This window comes from Crinia signifera, chromosome 1 (assembly GCF_055691185.1).
Source record: "Crinia signifera chromosome 1, ASM5569118v1, whole genome shotgun sequence".
Classification (NCBI taxonomy): Eukaryota; Metazoa; Chordata; class Amphibia; order Anura; family Myobatrachidae; genus Crinia; species Crinia signifera.
The window spans coordinates 333,537,567-333,562,747 of record NC_139217.1 but is presented as its reverse complement, the minus strand read 5'-3'; the positions used below and the strand labels follow the sequence as shown (position 1 = coordinate 333,562,747).

The 25,181-nt window shown below is 45.3% G+C and overlaps 1 protein-coding gene across 1 annotated transcript; it reads right to left on the bottom strand.

Annotated features, from left to right (window-relative positions):
- Nucleotides 1-1,394: 1,394 nt before the first annotated feature.
- On the bottom strand, nucleotides 1,395-15,813 carry LOC146029792 (uncharacterized). Its single transcript, XM_083158373.1, has 4 exons — nucleotides 15,534-15,813; nucleotides 14,980-15,037; nucleotides 8,706-8,900; nucleotides 1,395-2,593 (listed from the first exon to the last, which is right to left on the bottom strand). Exons 3-4 carry the CDS (start codon nucleotides 8,751-8,753, stop codon nucleotides 2,288-2,290), a joined length of 354 nt encoding a protein of 117 aa, XP_083014499.1. The 5' UTR covers nucleotides 8,754-8,900; nucleotides 14,980-15,037; nucleotides 15,534-15,813; the 3' UTR covers nucleotides 1,395-2,287.
- Between the last annotated feature and the right edge of the window lie 9,368 nt (nucleotides 15,814-25,181).

Below are 25,181 nucleotides of genomic sequence, written 5' to 3'. Positions count from 1 at the left end.
GCGCTCGCCACACTATTCTATTCTCAACTCCACGCCGACGTGGATAGTGGGGGTATGAAAAGGTCGTAGGACGCGTACCGCCGCCCCTCGCGGGCTCGCTGCGCTCGCCACGCTTCGGGTTCACGTTTATAGTGGGGGGGTGGCGTGGGGGTGCATTTAACATTGTAAGCACCCATTAGGGTGCTCAAAAGCACCCTTTAGGGTGCTTATACGATTTTTTATCGTATAGGGGGTCAAAATCGCGTCGCATCGCATCGCATGCCATCGGGTACATGGCATGCGATGCGATCCGTTCATCGTACGATGGACATCGGGGGCGCCGCCAAAATACACAAGTACCTTAGCCAATCCCCATGGAGAAAAAAAAAATCCATTGGGGCTTTGTAAGCCATTGATGGTGGAAAATCATTGGAACTCTGCTGTTTGAAAACCATCAATATTCACTAACCATTAATGGTCAATAGACATCCAAATCATTGGAACTCTGCCGTTTAAAAACCATCAATATTCACTAACCATTAATGGTCAATAGACATCCCTGCTATCATTGACCAAGTACAAGCTATAAAATGACATGCTGTGGGCAACTTCTCAACCTGTCCTCTGTGGAATGTTTGATACTTCTAATCCCCCCTTTGAATTAAATTTTTACAAATAAATTGTAGATTTCTTAACCTTAAGGTGCCTATACACGGTGCAAGGGTGCCATGCTATGCAATGCGCACCCCAGCAGGCATCCCATCGCATAGAGTCTGGGCAGCCCGTGCTTTTTTAACTAGCTTCAGATCGCATTGCATCACACGCAAATCGCATGCAATTTGCATGCAATGCGATCTAGTTCAAACGCAGTGTACCGTGTATGGGCACCTTTAGAGCCAGTTCAGGAATCACTTTGAAGCTTAGAGGATATCTAATAGAAACATGATGAAGACTGGTGTAAAGAAGAGTGAAGTTATCCACATGAACCAGCTTTACGCCTGTTTATTGTTTTAAAAAGCCCCCCTTTGTGTATAGGTAAAATAGGAAACATTCTGAGGTATGAGGCACCAGATTTGGTAGCAATACAAGGGTTATGGTAGCTGCAGAGTCTGAATATGTACAATAACATAATAGTGACTTTTTTAAAAGAAATATTGTAGAAACGACCATCGGAACCCCGACTGTCGGAGGGTTATACCCAGGGCTATTTTTGTGCAGGCTCCAGCAGGAACTGTGGCCCTTATTCTAGTTCACTCTTTCTGACAAAATATTCCTCAGATGGACAAAACCATGTGCACTGCAGGTGAGGCAGGTGTTACTTGTGCAGAGATAATTAGATTTGGGTGGGGTTTTACACCTGCCACACCTGCAGTGCACATGGTTTTGTCCATCTAAGAAATATTTTGTCAGAAAGAGTGAACTAGAATAAGGGCCACAGTTCCTGCTGGAGCCTGCACAAAAATAGCCCTGGTTTTACCATATGCCCAGTAGGTACTGTTTGAGAATCAATGAGACTCAGCATCTATTGTTTTGTGTATAGATATATAACTGTGATATTGCTTTTTTTACCTTTACAACTCATATTATTCTAAATATAATATAAACTTGATATGCATTCAAATATATAATCATTTATAGAATATGATGCTTTTAAGAGAGGCTGTAATGTGCATCTTACAGAGGTTACATGTATTTTTAAAGCTTAAATGATATTTGTCAGGATAAATGCACTTTGACCTTCCCAACCTATTCAGTAGGAGACTTACTGAGCTCTGCTGAAACACTAACATGGATGGACAGGGGCCTCTAGAACAATGAGAATGTTCATGAGTTGGATCCTCAGTGGTGGGTAAATGGGTATGACGAGTGACGAGAAGAGCCAATCAGAGGTCAGGTAGTTGTGATGCTCATACAGCTAAGAAATGAGGTAGAACAGCACCACATTTACTAAGATGGGAGTTCTATTGAGGATGGTATGTTGCCCAGAGCAACCAATCTGATGTTTCCTATTATCATTCTAGAAGGTGCTAAATAAATAAGAAATAGAATCTTATTGGTTGCTATGGGCAATAGAACTCCCATCTTAGTAAATGCTCCCCTTATCCTGAGGCATATGAAATTGGCTATATACAAATGTTTTTTCTAATAATGGGTATAAACCAAATTAAGCAATATGATATATGATACAAGTCTTCATGATTGAAAGGCAAATCTATGGACTTTATAGTAACTGTGCTTAGGCTATGATGTATGTATGGGTAGTAGCACAGGTGTTGTTAGAATCAGCAATGCTACATAAAATGTCATCCTATTTCCTTTTTTTCTTCCTCTCTTTTTCTGTTTGTCTCTGTCTCTGTTTCTCAGCCTGTCTCTGCCTTTCTCTTTGCCTCCTCCTTTCTTTTTCTCTATCCATGTTTCTCTCTCTTTCCTTCTGTCTATCATTTTCTCGCTTTCGCTCTCGTTCCCTTATTTTCTGACGGTCCCGCTCACGTTCTCGTTGATTGCTCTGAGCTTTCTGTGCCACGATCGCTGCAGTCAGGATCACATCTCCTTCCACCTCGTTCCCCACTTCCGCTTCTGGATCTTTTTGTATTTTCTCGGCACTCTCTTTATACTGTCGGTGAGAAATTAAACATGAATAGCACTTTCTATTATATATATATATATATATATATATATATATATACACACATACATACACACACACACACACATACAGTATATACATACAGTGTATATAGGCTCCGAAGTAGGAGTGCCTCCACCCGGACAAGTAACCTCCTAAGAACCCCTGAGTGTTTTATTTCTTTGGATTATGACCTGTGAGTGCCGCTACACACATATACATATATATTGTTTAGCGTGTTATTGGACAAGTGCCGCCGTCTGATAAATCATATATATATATATATATATATATATATATATATATATAGGTAACAGCAATAGAGTGGCACTCTGGATACTTTCTTGTAAATAAACGGCAGACACTGTAGTCAGTTTCAACGTTTCATTTCTTTATAGAAATTTCGTCAGGATACAAATAGAGCTTACATTTACACCTTATATACCAGCAGTCACCAATCACCAAAGTGCAGCAAATCTCCCGGTTCCCGCGCTGCGGGTACAAACGAGTGACGTCATCAAGCCTCTCCACGGCGCTCGTTCGGGTGCGTCAGGTCTGTTGTCATGGAGACAACACCACGCTATCCCTTCACTACCGCCGGGGTTTTGACTTTAATCACGTCCACCTGTCAGTGCCGCAGCAGGATTAACAGGGCTTAAGACAATAAATACAAAATAACATAAATAACCAAGAAACAGCAAAACAATTGCAAAGGGTAAAAAATGCGATTGGGAATGCAGTACATAATTCCATAAAGATTCAAAAAGAACATTTCATAGACAAAATTCATGAAACAGATTTTTTCAAAAACAATTCATAAAAATATCATTTCATAGAACAAGTAGCCCTTATATAGAAATTGGGTAGAGATTGGGTAGCCCCATCCCTACGTGGCGGCGATAGGAGTGCAGCGTTGCTCCGTTTGGAGACCTCATGGATACACCGCCTTAAAGTTATTTCCCCTGGCGGCTTAAATGAAAATATGACTCTGTCTTGCTTTAAATAATCATTTTTTGTATACGGCAATGTACATTACTGTCTTAGAAACTGTGTTATCTCTTGCTGATATGCATATAGATATATTTTTATGTGTGTATTCATATTCTTTCAATATTTTACAGCGTAACAAATTGGTTCATTATATCGATTGGATTGGATATCGACTCTACTTGAACCAAAAATTTCTATGCACGATTTATGCTATTGAGAATGAATGTTTAGTTAGAAGTTTCTCGCTTGCATTTATAAAATTTCTCTTTTTGCATTATTGCATCTAGTCGCTCCTTTTTGGAGGGATTGTTTGCAGATGTATATAAGGGCTACTTGTTCTATGAAATGATATTTTTATGAATTGTTTTTGAAAAAATCTGTTTCATGAATTTTGTCTATGAAATGTTCTTTTTGAATCTTTATGGAATTATGTACTGCATTCCCAATCGCATTTTTTACCCTTTGCAATTGTTTTGCTGTTTCTTAGTTATTTATGTTATTTTGTATTTATTGTCTTAAGCCCTGTTAATCCTGCTGCGGCACTGACAGGTGGACGTGATTAAAGTCAAAACCCCGGCGGTAGTGAAGGGATAGCGTGGTGTTGTCTCCATGACAACAGACCTGACGCACCCGAACGAGCGCCGTGGAGAGGCTTGATGACGTCACTCGTTTGTACCCGCAGTGCGGGAACCGGAAGATTTGCTGCACTTTGGTGATTGGTGACTGCTGGTATATAAGGTGTAAATGTAAGCTCTATTTGTATCCTGACGAAATTTCTATAAAGAAATGAAACGTTGAAACTGACTACAGTGTCTGCCGTTTATTTACAAGAAAGTATCCAGAGTGCCACTCTATTGCTGTTACCTACCTATCCTTGCTTGGAAGTGGGGGCACCGGATCAAGCATCCTCTACCTTACACAGTGCCGGGTCATCCATCTATTCTATATATATATATATATATATATATATATATATATATATACAAAGTAGTACCCGCACTCGCACTTACCGGTGGTCAGCGTGAGGGGTGCCCAAATGGTCACACCACAGTGTGCCAATTATAGTCCAAGTTTCCAATGAAGGAAATGAGCACTCACCTCCAAGTTTTTATCTAAAAAAACCTCTTACATTTATTGAAAAATAAAGGATTGAAAAAAAGGTTTTTTAACATACCAAGTGAAGCTGTCAGTTTTTCCAAACTGTCCCAACGTTTCGATCCCAGTGCGGGATCTTTATCAAGGGGGGTCACCAAAGGTAAATCAGCTCTAGGAGAGAAAAAAGCCAGCAGTCCAGAGGTCCGTCTGTTACAGCGCAGGTCTCTGTGCAGCTTACTGAGTCAACCAGAATCAGACCCATCAATGCTCTGGTGCCATACATGCAGCTTACCAAGTGGCAGTGAGCCTGCCCCACAAAAATCCGCCCACCCCCCCTCCCTGCCGCCGATTCCCCTCACTACCACACATCCTCTCACATGTCTCCACTGCAAGAGAAATCATTCGATGATCACCGACCATCGAATGATTTCACCTGGCTTAGAAAATAAAGGCAGTGAAAACTGATTTTTATTTGCGTGTGCCAGGGACAAAGACAGGGCAGACGGCTGATGACACACATCGGGCCATCTGCGTAGCCATGGGGGCACCCAGTGCTGGGTGTTCCTATGGCTGACCCTTGTTCCTGTGCCAATTGCACCCCGAAACTTGCGAATGGCTAGGAAACTATGCAAGTAGCTGAAGACGTTCGCAAAGGGAGCTGCATATGCACACAAAAGACCTGTGCACATGCGCATACCAACAAACACCAGAACGGGGCTGAATTCGGCCCTGTAGGAATGAATTAGGATGACCCCCAATATCTCACTCTCCCGCAAGGAGACAATGATGCTACGTAAGTTCCCTAGACCGTAGTGTAAGCGGTGGCTGCAAAGATGAGGAAGTTGATCTTTAATGTGGTAAAATTGTATATATCGATAAATACATGCTCCTATGGAACTGATTTATCATCAGGGGTTGTATTGACAGTCCCCCTCCAATAATAAACTATCCAAGTAGCTACAAGATGCAGTGGATACTTAAACACCTGAGCAATTCTATATTGCCTTGCGTGGGAACAGTTGCTTCAAAAAGCAGTCCCTAACATTGCTACCGAGCTAGTAGTGTTACTTACCAATACCCTAATGGGTGATTGTGCAATGCGAATGTGTATCCCATACCTCTCTATTGTCCTGATTTTCACAAGACAATATAGTTTATTTTTGGGACTGTCCCAAATTAATGCCCCAACTCAGGGCCACCGAGAGGTATGCCGGGCCCTGGTAAAATTTGGAGGGCATGGGCTAATCGCGGGAGGTGGTCACGCCTCCCGCGGTTAGGCCACCCCCCAAAATACTTAATGGGGGGTGGTGAAAAACACTTTAAAGTCTTAGAGTGAGTGTTATTGTTCCCCCCCACCCCAGCAGCAGCAGCACACCTACAGCATGTGCTGACTGTCAGTGAGATGCTCGAGCCGAGCCTGCTGTATGTGTGTGCTGCTGCTGCCCGGGAGGGACGGAGGGTGTAGGACCAGGGCCCCCACCAGGCCCCTCCAGCAAGCCCGGGCCCGGGTAATTAGTACCTGCCCCCCCCCTCTCGGCGGCCCTGCCCCCACTAGTGCCACTTACTCACATAATGCCCTTTATAGTGCAGCTTACACACATAATGCCCCCTGTAGTGCCGCTTACACACATAATGCCACTACTAGTGAGTTTATACGCATAATACCCCTTCTAGTGCCGCTTACACACATAATGCCACTACTAGTGCGTTTATACGCATAATGCCAATACTAGTGCTGCTTACATACATAATGACCTCCTGTAGTGCCACTTATACACATAATGCCCCTGTTGTGCTTCTTAAACAAAATTATTGACTCACTAAGCAGCAACGTTGCATTCCAATTATCAACTCTGACCTAGACTTGCCACGTCCGGGACCGAGAATGGGGTGGGTGGCTGATGTCCTGTGAAGTCCTCCCGCCCCCGGAAGGCAGGTATGCATCTGCATTTGCATGAGGATGCCCAGCGTTTTCATGGGTACACCCAGTAAATGCAGGGCAAACATGTCAGGGAACGAACAGATTAGAATCAGGCCCATAGTGCTGTTTACACACATAATTCCCTTACTAGTGCTACCTAAACATAATGCACCTAGTATTCAGCCTATTTGGCTCCTGGAGCTGGAGCCGCTCTCCCTACATCCCTAGTCATCCTACCTGCTGTGTAAAATTACAGGTGTTGGTTGGCTGGGGAGCTGAAAATCATGGCCGCTTGCCATTAGAGGGCGAGCCTTAGTAATATCGTGCCCAATCTTTGTCCTCTGTCAGGGAGCCGGGAGTGTTCTGGGTACTCAGAATCCCCCCCCCCCCCCCCAGCCCCACTGCCAGGGGTCATCCAGCAGCACAGGTGGACCCAATTGCCAACAGCCCTGTCTAGAGCACCGCTCCCTGGCTGTAGTTGAGTATGATTTTTTGGTACTTGTTTCCTAGCATGGCGCCCCCGATTTTGATCGTAGCGCATCTTATACAATCGCATTGCATGCAATATAGAGATGCGATTCAAATTTTTATTGTACAAGCACCCTGATGGGTGCTTACAATGTTAAATGCACCCCCATTGTCAATGCCACCCCCACTATCAACTCCAACCCGAAGTGTAGCGAGCGCAGCGTGCCCGCGAGGGGCGGCAGTACGCGTCCTCTGACCTTTTCATACCCCCAATATCCACGTCGGCGTGGAGTTGATTTTAGATAGTGTGGCGAGCGCAGCGAGCCACCGAGCCCGAAGCGTGGCGAGCGGACACGGATTACTTTAGATGTATTCCGCGTCCCCTCGCCACGCTTTGGACTCGTATTCCGCGTCCCCTCGCTGCGCTCGCCACACTATCTAAAATCAGCTCCACGCCGATGTAAATAGTGGGGTGTGAAAAGGTTGGAGGACGCGTACCGTCGTTCCTCGTGGGCTCGCTGCGCTCGCCACGCTTCAGGTTCGCGTTGATAGTGGGGGTGGCGTTGACAATGGGGGTGCAATTTAACATTGTAAGCACCCATCAGGGTGCTTGTACAATAAAAAATCGCATCGCATGCCATTTGCTGGCATGCAATGATATGCGTTATTTTATTGTACAAGCACTTTATTCAATTTAACGGGAATATCGCATTACACACCACTAAGTACGGTATGCAATGGGCGCCGTGCTAGGAAACACGTACCAATTTTTTTTTACTTTCTTTTTTCCTCACAGTCATCAGCTTTTGTGTCCATTGGATGTATTTATCAGCACCTGCAGGGACAGGGGCTGTGAGAGCCATCAGGGGTGTTGTATATGTACAGTCAGCCACACCGTACTACTGCACAGTGGATACCTCCAATGGAGTGTTCCTGCCGAACCCCGCTGGAACTACTGTACATGCCTGATCTGTAGCCCATAGGCAACGAGCTACCACAGTCTGAAGATTGCCGTAGCTGCATGGACCAATATCCGGAATATTGGTAAATCAGGCAGATTTGTATCCTATGTGGAATGCATCTCAATCACAATTGCGTACACACTAAAAAGCGTTTGCGCAATTACCAGCATTGCATGCAAATCAGAATCAGGGGGTTTATATAATAAGATGGGATGAAGATGGGATTGAAGATGGGATGTTGTTATAGGTAACCAATCCGATTCTATCTATTATCTCATAAAAGTTGCTAAATAAATAAGTAGATTCTGACTAGTTGCTATGGGCAACATCCTATCTTCAATAGAACTCCATCTGAGTAAATAAACCCCCTTGAAATCTTCTTTCATCTACATGCTGGACTTATTATTATTATTATTATTATTATTATTATTATTATTATTATTATTATGTCAGTGAAATAGAAGTATTTTGTCCTCATTTACATTATACTTGTTGTAGTGCCATCTGATTCCCATTGTGTCTGTGAGGTACACTGAACTGGTGGATGTTCACATGTGGTCATGTGCTCACACTACCCAATAGGTGCACTCATGTGAGTTGTACAGTAGCTAGCTTTGAATTCTTGTGATAAAATCTGCGTTTTAAATTGACACGGATCACTCACCTCATCCTCTGAGTCAGTCTCTGGGCGCAGACAACTGCAGCTACTCATTCTTCACTTCTGGGACTTTCAAAGGCTTCTCCCAGCTGAATCTTACATCACAGCTCCATCGGTGTATATGGGTGTGGGAGACTCGTTAATCCGGTTGATCTGAACTTGATACCAGTTGAACACTCTGCATAGGGTGAAAGGCCCGTCCTAAAAAGGGTGAAAATGAGCCAGGAGAATTTAACTCACACCCATGTTTGTTTCTATGTGCACTTTCTTTGGTGTTCTGTGCATATCTATATATATTAGTTTTGGCAGGAGAAAATGTATCTATCCTAAACTTAACAGTGGTTTACTATGTGCTACTATTACTATATTAAAATAAAGTATAATATTCATTTCTTATTTAAAATTTGCACTATTATTAATTTGTCTACTTATACCCCTTTTAGACATACTACCCGGGATTTTGGCCAGGTTTACCTGGGATTTTCAACCCAGGTCACTCCCGGGATTTTAGTAACAGACCCCCTTTCACACTACACCTCAAATCCGGGAAATACCCGGGTATACCCCTTTCACACATAAGCCAGGCTTTTCAAGCATTTCAGTGTTTCATCATTCAAATGGGACACGCCCCAGCAGCAAAAAAAAGCAACATCACATGTTTAAAACTGAAAAACCCGGGTAAACCCATTCAGACATAAGCCGGGTATTATACCCGGGAGTTAAATACCGGGAAAAACCCTGGTCAATTGCAGGTGCTCAGTATCTGGGAGTGAAATCCCGGGTATACCCTTTCAGACATACACTAGTCCCGGGTTTGGGCGCGTTCATGTGAAAAAACCCGGGATTTTCGCGTATGTCTGAAAGGGGTATTAATCAGTGGTTCCCAACCTAGGATACTAGCACCCCTGGGGGTACTTTGCAGACTTGTTGGGGGTACTTTAAAATAATATTGGCAATTGCGAAAGAAGAAAAAGAAGTCTCCATGAAGATGAACCATGTTGCGTCACTTCCAGTTCTATCTACAGCAGGCATGTCCAAAGTCAGGCCCGGGGGCCAAATGCGGCCCGTGCTGTAATTTCAAGTGGCCCACAGCCTCCAGCTGGAAGCAGGCAGAGCATCAGATGTGGGAAGCACAGCACAGGACACTAAAGGTGGGGCCCCGACGAGCGTTCCTTTACCTTGCTGTCTGTTGCAGTGAGGAGGTGCCGACCGCCACAGTCAGATGTGTTCGGCGTCCTACCCCTGCTGCTGCACTTGTATATCACCCTACTCCACAATCACAGTGACAGCAGTGTTTGGGGAGGGGGGCAGCAAGGGGGAAGCTTGCTCCCGTAACATGCAGAGCGGAGGAGGCCAGCAGCGGGAGCCCAAGCATCTCCTGTCCTTGCAGTGCTTGCTTTGCCTCTCCTTCCTGTGCCTCACACAAGGGGCTGGGAAACATACAGAGAAGGGAGGGGGCAGAGCGGGGGACATACAGTGAAGGAGGGTCAGGCTGGGGGATATACAGTGAATGTATTTTTCATATATGTGTAATTGTATGTATTTTTTATATATTTTATATTAAAAAATTCGATTAAGAGAACCGTGTAATAAATTATTGAGACAGCAAGCGCTGGCACACAACCATTCCTTTTTTACTTTTAGTATTGTTGGGTTCTTGACAAAACCCTGTTCCAGCTGCTATTAATTGCGCAACATACACCACTTGTCTTTATTCCTTTTTATTAAGAGAAGGGGGGCAGGTCGGGGGACAAAGTGAATGGGTGCAGAGTGGGGAACATATAGTGAATGGGGGACATACAGTGAAGGAGGGGCAGGCTGGGGGACATACAGTGAATGGGGGCAGGCTGGGGGAAATACAGGGAAGGGGCAGACTGGGGGACATAGAGTGAATGTGGGCAGAGTGGGGGACCATTCTGATGTGATTAATGATTCAAAGAATGTCAGGCTGAATGGTCGGCCCCCACACATTTACACTTCACCAAATCTGGCCCTCGTCGCAATAAGTTTGGACACCCCTGATCTACAGCATCATCAGCATCTCCTCGTGCTTTTGCCCGACCAGCAATCCAGTGGAAGCTACCCGTGCTGCCCTCAGACCTCCGCAATAAATTGCCATGCGCTGACACGGCAGGAAGGAAACAGTGGCATTAATTATAAAGGCATTAGCAGGAACCCCGGAGACAGCACTCAGCCAGCGGCCAGACACAGAGGGACCTGATTTCTGACTGCACACTACTCCTTAACTACTCCTTTATCTATATGTGTTTTAATAGACACGCATACTGCCCACTTCCACTCCACTTGTAAGTTCTGTTGATATTTTAAATTGAGAGGAGGGGGTACTCATAAATAAAAATCCTAAACAAGGGGTACAGAAGAAAAAAAGGGTTGGGAACTGCTGTCCTAGATGCTGCGCTTAGAATTACTTATTATTTTCACCTTTTTATTTATTTTTATGTAAACCGTTCAGCACAGCTCAGATACAGCTATTGTAAGAACTTTATTAGAACTTTCTTTTTGTGGACAGAATCATAAGTAACATATAAATAGTTGTCAATACACATATTTCTATATAGCATATTTTATTAAACATTATTTACAGACATTCTTTCCAAAATCCTCAATAAATGTTCATACCATACACTAGGTTTAGAGGGTATCAGATTTCCCTCCAACATCTGAAGAGCAAAAACCGGTACAAATTCAAAAATGGGGCGTGGTAGTTGAAGACCCAAAAAAATGTACAGGCCATAAATAAACGGTACTGTACCTGCCAAAAAGGTACAGTGGGAGGGTATGAGAGACCTCTCTATTCTTGCGAGTGTATAATAGATGAAAAGGCAGCTGTGACAGAGGCTTTTGCTAGGGTGTAAATCCGAGGTGGGCAACAGCCGACCCGCGGGCCGGATGCGGCCTGCTAGATGCTCAGGTCTGGCCCGCCGCACTGACCTCTATCACTATGACAAGCGGCCCGACTAGCTGGGCCGCTTGTCAATTAACCGGCAGCCGTAGGGCTAAAAGAAGTGCAGTGCCGCTGATGCCTGACTGCTCCCACCGCACACAGCATTACTGGGAGTGTGTGGGGGGGGAACGTGGTGACGCGGCGGCTGCCTCCCCGCCATGGGTTGGTGTGACCGCGTCCCCTCCCACACTCCCAGTAGTGCTGTGCGGGGCGGGAGCAGTTGGATATCGGCGGCACTGCATTTCTTTTAGCTCTGCGGCATGACTGAGGACTGCTACAGTAGCACCGGCACCAGAAAGTCCTCCATGATCCTCCTGTCCTGGCTCTTCTCGCTCAGGCTCCCCGCTGACTGGTGGCTGCAGTTTTTTGGTGGGTGATGTTCTGATAGGGATGTGAAGGAAGTGCAGTGATGAGGGGCATGAATGGAATGTGAAGTATTTTGGGGTGCTCGCTGATAGGGGGTACAGTGGTGGGTAGGAAATTAGGGTGTGTGATGGGAATTTGCAGTTATGGGGATGCTATGAGGGATTGTGCAGTGATGGGATGCTACGAGGGATTGTGCAGTGATGGGGATGCTATGAGGGATTGCGCAGTGATGGGGATGCTATGAGGGATTGTGCAGCGATGGGGATGCTATCAGGGATTGTGCAGTGATGGGGATGCTATGAGGGATTGTGCAGCGATGGTAATGCTATCAGGGATTGTGCAGTGATGGGGATGCTATGAGGGATTGTGCAGTGGTGGAGATGCTATGAGGGATTGTGCAGTGGTGGAGATGCTATGAGGGATTGTGCAGTGGTGGAGATGCTATGAGGGATTGTGCAGTGGTGGATATGCTATGAGGGATTGTGCAGTGGTGGAGATGCTATGAGGGATTGTGCAGTGGTGGCGATGCAATGAGGGATTGTGCAGTGGTGGTGATGCTATGAGGGATTGTGCAGTGATGGGGATGCTATCAGGGATTGTGCAGTGATGGGGATGCTATCAGGGATTGTGCAGTGATGGGGATGCTATCAGGGATTGTGCAGTGATGGGGATGCTATGAGGGATAGTGCAGTGGTGGAGATGCTATGAGGGATTGTGCAGTGGTGGAGATGCTATGAGGGATTGTGCAGTGGTGGAGATGCTATGAGGGATTGTGCAGTGGTGGCGAAGCAATGAGGGATTGTGCAGTGGTGGAGATGCTATAAGGGATTGTGCAGTGATAGGGATGCTATCAGGGATTGTGCAGTGATGGGGATGCTATGAGGGATTGCGCAGTAATGGGATGCTATGAGGGATTGTGCAGTGGTGGAGATGCTATCAGGGATTGTGCAGTGGTGGAGATGCTATAAGGGATTGTGCAGTGATAGGGATGCTATCAGGGATTGTGCAGTGATGGGGATGCTATCAGGGATTGTGCAGTGATGGGGATGCTATAAGGGATTGCGCAGTAATGGGATGCTATGAGGGATTGTGCAGTGGTGGAGATGCTATCAGGGATTGTGCAGTGATGGGGATGCTATGAGGGATTGCGCAGTAATGGGATGCTATGAGGGATTGTGCAGTGGTGGAGATGCTATCAGAGATTGTGCAGTGATGGGGATGCTATCAGGGATTGATACCTTTACCCAGGGCTGCCAACAGTTTGATCAGGCCATGGGGACATAGTCAAGCTTAGGTGACATACTGTATCATCAGTAGTGGCAAATATCCCATTAGGCACATGTTTGGGGGTGGCACATTTATGCTTGTATTGTCAGCCAGCAATGTACCAGAAATTGCTATATATTTCCAGTGTACTGAACCATATTACTCCTTCAATGGATTGTAAACAGTTAGGACAAGCACACACTGCACATGTAACCTGTCTTACTTAGTAAATATGTATAACTAATAAAAAAGTAATTGTTTGTGTTTTTGTTATTATTCTATTAAATTGGCCCTGCCCTAATGCATTTCGTATCCAAACTTCGTCAGACGAAGTTTGGATACGAAATGCATTAGGGCAGGGCTAGTGACGACAGCTTTCCTTGCACCCGGCTTCTCCTGCTCCATCCGCGTTGGCCTACACGCTGATACGCTGCTTGTCTTGGTGGCTAGCCGGCAGTCTGTTCGAGATCCAGCGGCGCCTTGGAAGGTGGTAGGAGTTATTGCCTGGGAGTTTTATGTCAAACCTTGTGGTAACCAGCCCACAGCGGTTATCCGCCTGGTACGAGTCTTTATTGATCTGTGTACCTGCACTTGTCTGTGTTTTAAAATAAATACGGTTTTACACTATGAGGCGCACCTCTTCTTGTTTTTGAATATATATATATATATATATATATATATATATATCATATAATTTTGTGTGCGGCCCTCGAATATTTACTGGAAGTGTGAAGCGGCCCCCCAGCCAAAATAGTTGCCCACCCCTGGTGTAAATAGTACAGGAAGGAGAAGTGAGTAATAAAAGGAGCTCAGTACCATCGTATCCCAGATCATTGGATGGATGCGCCTGGGGAACTCATTCAAACCCCCCCCCCACACACACACACACACCTATATTGTCTTTCCTATCTCCATTATGTTTCAAAAACCTATCCTCAATTCAAGCTTCATACTGGTGATACCTTTACCCAGGGCTGCCAACAGTTTGATAAGGCCATGGGGACATAGTCAAGCTTAGGTGACATACTGTATCATCAGTAGTGGCAAATATCCCATTAGGCACATGTTTGGGGGTGGCACATTTATGCTTGTATTGTCAGCCAGCAATGTACCAGAAATTGCTATATATTTCCAGTGTACTGAACCATATTACTCCTTCAATGGATTGTAAACAGTTAGAACAAGCACACACTGTACATGTAACCGGTCTTACTTAGTAAATATGTATAACTAATAAAAAAGTAATTGTTTGTGTTTTTTTTATTATTCTATTAAATTGGCAAACTCTAATGAGGGCATTAACCAATCAATAAAATGACGTAAGGAAGGGGTGGCCATTACTGCTGTGCATAGGGGTGTTCTCACCTGTAAATTCACCCCTACATATCAGGTAACCTTTGCAAGGCAGAGAGAAAATGTAACTTAATAAAACATACCTCCCAACTGTCCCGCTAAACGCGGGAACAACCTGGTTTGTGGGGGCGTTCCCGCGTCGGTATTTGACCCATTCGGGATTTTGAGTGTCGGGATTTTGACTGCATCCCCTGTACACATGCATTGTTCATTCATTCTCTTTTCCACTTTAATAGGTACGATGATAATGTGTTCATATGCATAAACTCTATAGAAATGGTTCTAATAGATTTGCTTAGATTCTTAAAGAGAACATATAGTAGGACTCACCTGATGTATGGAACGTCTGTTGATGAATAGTTGTTTCAGAGGAAATGCAGGGAGAGTCCTGAAAGGTATAGAGAAAGGAAAGCACATTATAGATATCACAAGCACATGATTCAGGGAACATGGGCAGGAATGCAGAACAATGTCAGCTGTGTCTGGATGCAGAACATAGAGCCGGGACAGTACAACTGGGATATATTACGGAATACCCTGATTAACAAGGATGCGATAAAGAGCTGGAGAATAGGACTGCTCAGTGTTTCAAATCAGAAGCTTTATAAAGATAAATAGAAAAAACACCTAGACAATCTGCACTTCTGCTTATACAGTATTTCTGACCCCTTGTACCAGCTGAGTACTTAGAAGCAAGTGAAATGTTTAAGGTTAGTTAGTTACTATTATTGTAGTATTTGCTACAGTGCCGCACAGGGAACTGGAACTGTAATACAGAATATATTATATTTATATATATTACACATTTAGGGATACATGAAGAAATATCAAGGTAGAAGAGTTAAAGGTTTACACATTGCATAATCATGGTGTAGTAGACTCACGGTTTAGGAGTTGCAGATATGATTTAGCCGCTGGATAAGGGCAGAGATGCAGAGCTGTATCCTGTACTCCTCATTTCCTCAGATATCACTTCCTTACATCACAATATGAGGCTTCTATCCAAGTTTCCAATCATGTTAGGACAGGAGAGGTGCTACAGTATCAGTTGATGGGGTGTGTGCAATTTTACAATGACTGTGCTATGGTGCCTAGGCCATGAGATGTTATACGATGGTATATGTCTTATGCTACATTTACAGAGACACTAAAAGTTCAGACAGTAGCTCAGTTTGTGTCCAGGCACTCCCACATTCCTCCCCTCTAGCTAAACAGCTAATTGTTAGTCTATCCTGACAGGACCTTGTTAGTTATTACATATTTGCTAACGCTCCCTAAATGTCAGGGAGACTCCCTGAAATCTTGGTGGTTTCCGTGACTCTCTGGGGGGGATTTTTTTTTTTGGGACATGCGCATGACGGATTGTTGCTCCATTTGGACACAAATACCGGATCATTCCTTTTTTCTGGCTTTTCACACTTTTTTTAATTTTAGTTAAGTTGTGCCCAATACTTTAAACGGTTTTAGACATCTTGCACAGCTGAAACCACTTTTTTTATCTGATCTCTGCTGTGGTCACACAAAGCAGGTGACAGATTTATCAAATATGTCATCTGAAGATGGCATTAGCTCTCAGTAGATGCCTGTCTATCAGCCGCCACTGCTGCAGGCACAGCCTGATGGCCGCGTGAGGACGTATAACTAGGGGATACCATTTTATTTAGTGTACTTCGTGGGAAAGTGACATATATTTGCTGCCCAATGATCGCTGAGGTGAGCAATATGTCAGCTGCGGATGGGTCATTGGGCCCACCCAATTTATGTCAACATGCATTGGGTCGACCACTGAAGGTCGACAGGGCTTAGGTTGACACCTGAAATAGGTCAACATGGCTAAGGTCATCACAAAAAAAAAGGTCGACAAGAGTTTTTACTTTTTTGCCCCAAATGTCGACATATTTGACATGGACACCGCTAAAGTGTACCGCGCCCCCTCCCATGGCTCGCATGGCTTTGCCATGCTTTGGGCACGGTGCCTCACTGCACTCGGCACACTATCCTCTTCTCCCACCACCCCCTAGTGCAGTGGTTCCCAACCCTGGTCCTCAAGTACCCCCAACAGTGCACGTTTTGCAGGTCTCCACACAGAATCATAAGTGCTATAATTAGCTCCACCTGTGGATCTTTTCAATTGTGCCTGAATAATGAGTGCACCTGCCGGGTGACCTGGAAAACGTGCACTGTTGGGGGTACTTGAGGACCAGGGTTGGGAACCACTGCACTAGTGGATGGTAGGGCATGAAATACCGCCTGTTTGCACATGATCCAATGCATGTCAACCATAATAAGGTCAACCTTAAGCCTGTATATATGCGCTTGCCCCCCCCCCCCCCATCAGAATACAGGCAGCCTAGATTCAGATGTTGATATACTGATGAGTCATACCACACCCCAAAGACCAGGGCCCTTATTCTGATTGACGCGGACTTTACCGCATACTTTCGGATCGCGTCTTTACGGCGTCTGCGCATGCGTGGAGAACGCAACGCGCATGTGCCACGCATTGACTCGGTACCAGTTCGGCCAGATCCCGTCCAGAACTGTTCACCGCTATCATTCGGGAAATAGGGGCGTATTATGGGCGTCATGCGGAATGACACATGGGCGTAGTTTCAAAGTGGGCAAAACGAGGCGGAAACATGGGCGGACACGGGGGAGTACACTTATGTTGGGGGGCGTACATTCGGATAGCACTCCGAATGCACGCGATCAAAAAGGGCAGAAATGTGCGGTGTCCACAAGTGTACTATTGCTTTGCGGACACCACTCGTTCATGCGCTAGGCGAACGTACGCCTAATGACTACAACCATTAACACCTGAACCCAATAGAATCTACTCCTTTACTCATTACTCACTAATAGGCCGCTTGTCAGTGCTTTAATTGAAACCATTGCTGCTTCAAGGAAACCTTACTAGTCCCCCACATATGCTGTACTTGTCACAGTTGTTGGTTTTATTTGCACTTGAAACAGTATATGTGTAGATTGTTTATAATCTTTTACACAGGGTGTAATAAAAACCATTGCACTTACATTGCTGTAAGGGTTAATGTGTGCAATGCATGTGTTAGGCATGCTTGTAAGGATATATTGGAATCTAATTGATTCAAATTCCAAATAAGCAGTTTTTTATGAGGATAGGTAATTGAATAAGTGGGTCATGTGATGTATTGCAGAAGATACTTCATAGTGGGTTGTTTGGCGTAAATACTCCGCTTACGTGCGGTAGCACCGCTTGGCTCCCGTTCGGATGCGGTATTCCCGAGCATACTCTGTAATACTCTGTAATACCGTGCCGAATCGGAGTGTTTCTCCCGCACACGCATGGTTTGTATGTCGTCCGTAAACACGCCCTGTTCTTAAAGAGTGAGTCCGTCCGAATGCGGAGGACACGTGGGCGTTTCTACGGACGATGGCCGCATGCGGCAAAACACCGTTGCGTGCTGACCGCTCCGTAAGAATGCGGGAATTTCCGCACAGATCAGAATAAGGGCCCTGATGCTCTAGGCCAGGCTTTCCCAACCACGGTCCTCAAGGCACACCAACAGTGCAGGTTTTAGCGATATCCAGGCTTCAGCACAGATGGTTCAATCAGAATCACTCAGGTACTAATTAAGGGTACTTGTGAATTATCCAGGCTGCCGATTTTTTCATCGCGCCCGAAATCGTGGGCATCGCGTCGGTCATGGCCGTTATAAGGAGCCGCGACGCGATGCCCGCGATTTCCCATAGACAGTAATGTTAAAAGACACGATGGACCCGATTTCCGACCCGATTTCCCATAGACAGTAATGTTAAAAGACGCGATGGACCCGATTTCCCATAGACAACAATGTTAAAATAAAATGACAATATGAAATTGGCCAATATGGCCATTTCACATTGGATATGTTTTAAAAAAAAATGTTTCATGGCCCCCCACCACCGTTAACGCCACCCCGCTATTGACGCCAACCCGAAGCGTGGCGAGCGCAGCGAGCCCGCGAGGGGCGGCGGTACGCGTCCTCCGACCTTTTCATACCCCTACTATCCACTAGGGCGTGGAGTGAGAATAGAATAGTGTAGCGAGCATAGCGAGCCACCGAGCCCGAAGCGTGGCGAGCGCAGCGAGCCCCGCGAGGGGACGCGGACACCTGTGAAGCCCGCAAGGGCACGCGGATACCTGTGAAGGTATCCGCGTCCGCTCGCCACGCTTCGGGCTCGGTAGCTGCGCTCGCCACACTATTCTATTCTCACTCCACGCCCTAGTGGATAGTAGGGGTATGAAAATGTCGGAGGACGCGTACCGCCGCCCCTCGCGGGCTCGCTGCGCTCGCCACGCTTCGGGTTGGCGTCAATAGCGGGGTGGCGTTAACGGTGGTGGGGGGCCATGAAACATTACTGTCTATGGGAAATTGGGTCCATCGTGTCTTTTAACATTACTGTCTATGGGAAATCGCGGGCATCGCGTCGCGGCCCCTTATAACGACCACGACCGACGCGATGCCCCCGATTTGGGGCTAAATCGCGGGCATCGCGTCGGTCGGGTGTCCTTAAACTAAACTTAAGGACAAAATCGGCAGCCCGGATAATTCACAAGTACCTAATTAAGTCGTCTGTGCTGAAGCCTGCATATCACTAAAACCTGCACTGTTGGTGTGCCTTGAGGACCGTGGTTGGGAATGCCTGCTCTAGGCAGATGCCTAAAGTATCCTAATGCCTACCTCCCAGCAATCTTTACAGTACAGTTGCGTTTTCTCTGTTTTCCTGCAATCTCACCCACAGACACTACGTAATCTCCCCCACTCTCCAATGTGCATAGTTCACCATTATACGGTACTGATGCCCCATGCAAAATATACATTTGTGCACATTCTGCTCTTTTTGTAATTTAACATTTACTCATACAAAACTTCAATTAATCTTTTAATTTAACTGTTATCAAACGTTACTAATCTACAAATCTAACAAACGTTTATCGCTATATGATGGATACAATTAATGAGAATGTACTCATTGTGCATTATATTTTATGAACCAGTTAATGAGGAGTATAGAAGAAAGGGCTCTATGCAAATTATTTCCCTGGTAGGGCGGATGCATGTGCAGACAATGCATGGCAATCTGTAAGATCCTTCTTCCATAGTCCATATACTAACTACAGTTAGTAACTACAGTATAAATACATGGTATATAATAACCAGCATCAGATTTCAGCCCCTCTTTTGTATACTATCCGTATAGTAAAAGGAGGATGGAACGCAAGCGGCACCTCTCTGGAACGCACAGCCGCTTGAAGCCTATTATGATGACAACTTCCGTTAATTGGAACACATGTGGTGACGTAGTTCCACTTTGTGGAATGCACCGCCATGTTTTTTTACACGGAGAGCGGATGCTGGATACCGATTAGTGGCATGTGTATCTGATGGTCTGTGCTGATATATGCCCCACTATGGGCATTTTAATTCACGCTTCTGACGAAGGAAATATTTCCGAAACGCGTTAAGCGTGATTCCACTGCTATATAGGGCAGTATTCAATGAGAATACTGACGACGTGCAGCGAATCCTGTTTAGGATTCGCTGCACATTCGCCACTGCTCGCTGCGTTCCGGAGCCTCGCTGGCTCCAGTATTCAATGAGTCAGGGGCTCGCTGCCCCTGACCGGCGAATTTTAACTCCTGCGGCGATGCCGCAGGGAGCCTGAGGACGGCGGCAGGCAGGGAGATGGAAGTCTCCCTGCCTGCCCCAGAACGTTTGTGGGGGGGAGGTGGGCTCCCCGGGATCCAGGCACCACAGGCTGCCCCCCGGGGGTGCCAGCAGGGGACCGGGTATATTCACTACACCCGGTCATGCATATGTAATGATCGGGTGAAGTGAATATATGAATATCTAATGAGCGGCTCGGCTCCGGCCCCCTGCTGGCTGGTCTGTGTAAAAATATATATATATATATATATATATATATATATATATATATTTTAAATTAAATATATATTCATGTGCTTACAGCACATGAATACAAATAGCATGCCCCTCCTCAGAATAAAATTCCTGATTTTTTGACACCAAATGTAAAAAACAAAACACTTTATTTTAAAAGTTCACATTCCACTTCACCATAAAAAGATAGCGATTGCTACTCGGTGAATCATGGCGAAAAAAACCTTGAAATGTATTCGCCATCTGGTTATTGAATAGGGTGATTCACCGTTTTAGTCAAAAATTCGCTTTACAGCACAAAATCGCCATAAAAACCTGGCGAATCAGCCTCATTGAATACCGCCCATAGACGTGTGGTTACCTGGAGAGAGTGTGCGGCAACGGTGAATCCTGGACTGAGCCCCCCTTGCTTCCGGACCAAGGGACCCAGACTGAAGGATGACCCCTTACATCTTTTATGTATCTATTTATGCCTGCTGCTTGCCTAGGACCATACTGTTTATGCCTTTTAAACAAGTCACTACTTTGTAAGTGCATTGTTCAAATTAAAACCTTTTTTTATTTAATTGATCTGCACCATGTTGCTTTCTATTATGTCTCCCCTGTATGTTTATTAGGGGAGAATTGGATGGATCAATCTGGATCACCCACGCTATTCATTGTAAAAAATCCACGTGTGATCTTTGACAAGTTGTACCTGGTTTTGTATATTCAGATTTTATTTACACAAGGTTTTAAGCATAGTTACCTCTGAGCGCTATTTTTCAGATTCACTCCTTTCCACTTACACATTATGCCATACACTGTGATGCCCATTATACATATGCTACACACAGTGATGCCCGTTACACATTATGCCACACACTGTGATGCCCATTAAACATATGCCACACACCTAGGTGCCCATTATATATATGCCACACACAGTGATGCCCATTACACATTGGCCCTTATTCTAGTTGATTCGGACAGATGTGTATTTCGGACAGGAACCGAGTGTTCTTAGCCCCGCCTACCGTATGGATCACTCACACCGTCTGAACGCGGTAAGATGCCGAGCGAACGGATCGAAGGATGGACCGAGCGATCAGGCAGCACCGAGTGCTCCGGACCACTCGGACATGTTTCCGTATGAAAGCAGGAATATGGGGGGGGGGGGGGGGGCGGCAGCTGGCATTCGACTATGTCAGCTGTCCGCCCCCCACACATGTGTCACGGCCGCATTACCATACGTACACCCAGCATTTTCATGGGAACATCCCATGAAACGCGGGGCATACGCATATGTAATGAGCCCAAACAGCCCTTCACGCCCCTCTCCACCCCCTGCTCGGATGGTTCCGACCGATCAGGGCTGAAAAGGGGGCATGGCTTAAATGAGGGCGCGGCATATGCAAAGGAGGGCCACGCTATAGTTTTCGGCCACTGCTCCTCTGAATAGAAGCTGTACGCATGCGTCTATACTGTCAGTCCCCCCCACCCGCATCTGGACACTGCCGGCCGCGGGAGGGCTGCGGGAACATCCCCAAAAACCGGGACGTTTTGAGGTTGGGAGGTATGGAGTGAGGCGTCATAGTAGTCTGGAACCTTACTCATTGGTACTATGCATAATGGGTGGGCTGGCCCTGATAAGGCCACCCTTAGGACTCGGTGCACAGCACGGCCACTCCTATGGAATGTGCCTGGAGCCAGCCCTGCTTGTGCAGGTGTGCTGCACCTTTCGCGCTTGCACAGAATAGCTGATTCTACGTTCGATACTGAATTAGGCCTCTAATGCGTGCTACTTATTGGAAATCAGCAAGCACAAAGGGAAAAAAATTGGGATAAAAGCAAGATATACAGTACTTGATATATGGGCCGTGGCTGATCCAAATGTTGACGCCCGTGAGGGGCGTCGGTACGCGTCCTCTGACCTTTTCATACCCCCACTATCCACGTCGGCATGGAGTCGATTCTATATAGTGTGGCGAGCGCAGCGAGCCACCGAGCCCGAAGCGTGGCGAGCGGACGCGGAATACATGTGAAGTAGTCCGCGTCCCCTCGCGGGGCTCGCTGCTCTTGCCACGCTTCGGGCTCGGTGGCTCGCTGCGCTCGCCACACTATATAAAATCAACTCCACGCCGACGTGGATAGTGGGGGTATGAAAAGGTCAGAGGACGCGTACCGCCGCCCCTCGCGGGCTCGCTGCGCTCGCCACGCTTCGGGTTGGTGGTGATAGTGCCGGTGGCGTTAACAATGGTTATTGGGGGCTCACGATTTTTATCTTATGGCATCTTATGGATCTCATGGATCTTTTATCTTATGACATCTTATGGATCTCATGGATCTTATGCATCTTATGGATGCATAAGATCCATGAGATCCATAAGATGAGATCCATAAGATGCGATATTGTACATACAATTAAAAATCTTTTCAATTGTATGTGATCGCATAAGATTGTATGCCTACAATATCGCATCTCATCGCATATCGGTTTTGCGATGAGATCAGATGAGATGAGATCTAGTACAAAAAGTATGTGCTGCACATACATTTTGTACTAGATCTCATCTCATCTTATCGCAAAACCGATATGCGATGAGATGCGATATTATATACAATATTGTATACAATAATTGTAACGTGTATGGGCACCTTAGGCATACAATCTTATGCGATGGGTGGCGTGCTAGGAAACAAGTACTATAATATGACTTTATTCATGGCTGTTCCAGGACAAATCTAGAAGTACTGTAAATGGGCATACACACAGGGAGATTTGAGGAAGAGATGTGTTCTGAACAATTTAGTGTGGGAGATTTCCCACAGTCTAGATCTCCCATATACAGTAGAGATTTGCACAAGATATTTGTGCTGAGCTATTTAGTTAGGCAAAGAATTTTTTTTTTAAATAATGGGTTGGTATTAGGTGGATGTAGATTGCTCAGATCGATTCCTAAAACACGGGTAATTTGCAGTGTCTTGCTAAGCAATCTGACTAGATATACTGTATACTGCATGCTTGACTGATCTAGACCAGCGATAGCGACACACGGGGCCGCAAATCATCACTATGGGGCATGCACACTGAGCGAATTGTGCTTAATTCCGAAGCTATTAAGCAGAAATCTCCTCGTGTGTATGGCCCATTAGTGGGCGTCCTTTTGCTATTTTTGACACTTTAAAGTGCAATATTGCCATCTCCTGTTCAGAGTTGGGAATTACAGTTTTAAATTACAGTATGTATTGTGAATTGTGCTGTGACCATGTATGCAGTAGAATTACTCAGCGTCTTATGTGGCCATTAGGTCTCATCGCTCGTACTGTAGCTCAGATGTTTGTTTGTTTTTGCTTTTTTTATCTTTGAGTTTTAATTCTAATGATATAATATATTAAGAAGACCAGAAAGAGTCAAGAAACCAGATTTTGATGTATCCACATCCACAAGTGCTGTAGTGCATTCTGGTCGTGTTCTGTTTTGTTCTGTTTTACTCTCTCTCTAGAATTCTACCTCTAGCAAGATGTATGTAAACTGGTCTGAGACTACAAATTTATTTTGTAATGCAACCACTCAAATTGCCATTTTTGATTGTGCTGCATTGTTTTCTGGGGTTCAGCATGACTTCCCGACATTCAAAATACTGACGGTCAAAATACCGACAAGCATTGGCAGACAGTCAAAATACCGACATGTTCAATCATTATGCCGTCATAAAATGCTGACACTGTCAAATGCTGACATTTCAAATGTCAACATGTCAAAAAGTTGACATTTTTTTCTTGCCTAGGTCGACATGGGCATCATATATGTAAGTGTACCGTGTTGCCATGCTCACTGCGATCACCATGCACTATTATAATTGACTCTATGCCCACTTGAATCCTGAAGTAAGAACAAGTCAGTTTCAAAGAAGAAAGTAATGAAAAACTCACACCGACTTTTTGAACAACGAATGATTGCATTTTGAATGTATTTCGACTGTCTGCCAATGGTTGTTGGTGTACGGTACACTTATACAGTGTCCATGTTGACCTAAATCGACATTGACTCAAAAAAAATAAAACAATCTACTTTTTGACCCATTGACATTATATATGCCGACATTTTGATTGTCGGTATTTTGACCATCGACCAATGATTGTCGGAATTTTGACTGCAGGTAAATCATACTGAACCCTACAAATGTATTTGGCCACACCTATTAATTAGTGAATTTTCAGCGGCGCCTGCTGCAAGGCTAAAGTTGGAAGGTATGGACTATAATCAGACCTGATAGCATGGCTGCAAATTTGCAGGCAGGGTGATTTTCCCATGTGTACGGATAAAATCCTGCCACTTTTTCGATCACTGGCCGGACGCAAGTTGATTGACAGAAAACCAGCATTTGGGGGTGGTATCTGGCCATTTTTTGGGAGTGTCAGGAAAAATGCATGTGTGCCCAAGTGTTAACAGGGAGGGTGTGTGACATCTGCTCCGGCCCCGATCAGCCTGTTTCTATCGCAGCAGCCAAGACCTGGGCAACGCACAGACTGCACACACTGGAAAAATCATTAGATGGTGAGTTTCTTGCGAATGGATTTGCCGCTAATCACTGATCCGGCTAATATTCACAAGTGCATACACAC

What these genes read in the sequence shown, in the direction of transcription:
- LOC146029792 (XM_083158373.1), bottom strand. Translation starts at nt 8,753, where the DNA reads ATGAGTAGCTGCAGTTGTCTGCGCCCAGAGACTGACTCAGAGGATGAG. An exon ending in AGACTGACTCAGAGGATGAG is followed by an intron (nt 2,594 to 8,705) that starts GTGAGTGATCCG and finishes TCTCACCGACAG; the next exon opens with TATAAAGAGAGTGCCGAGAA.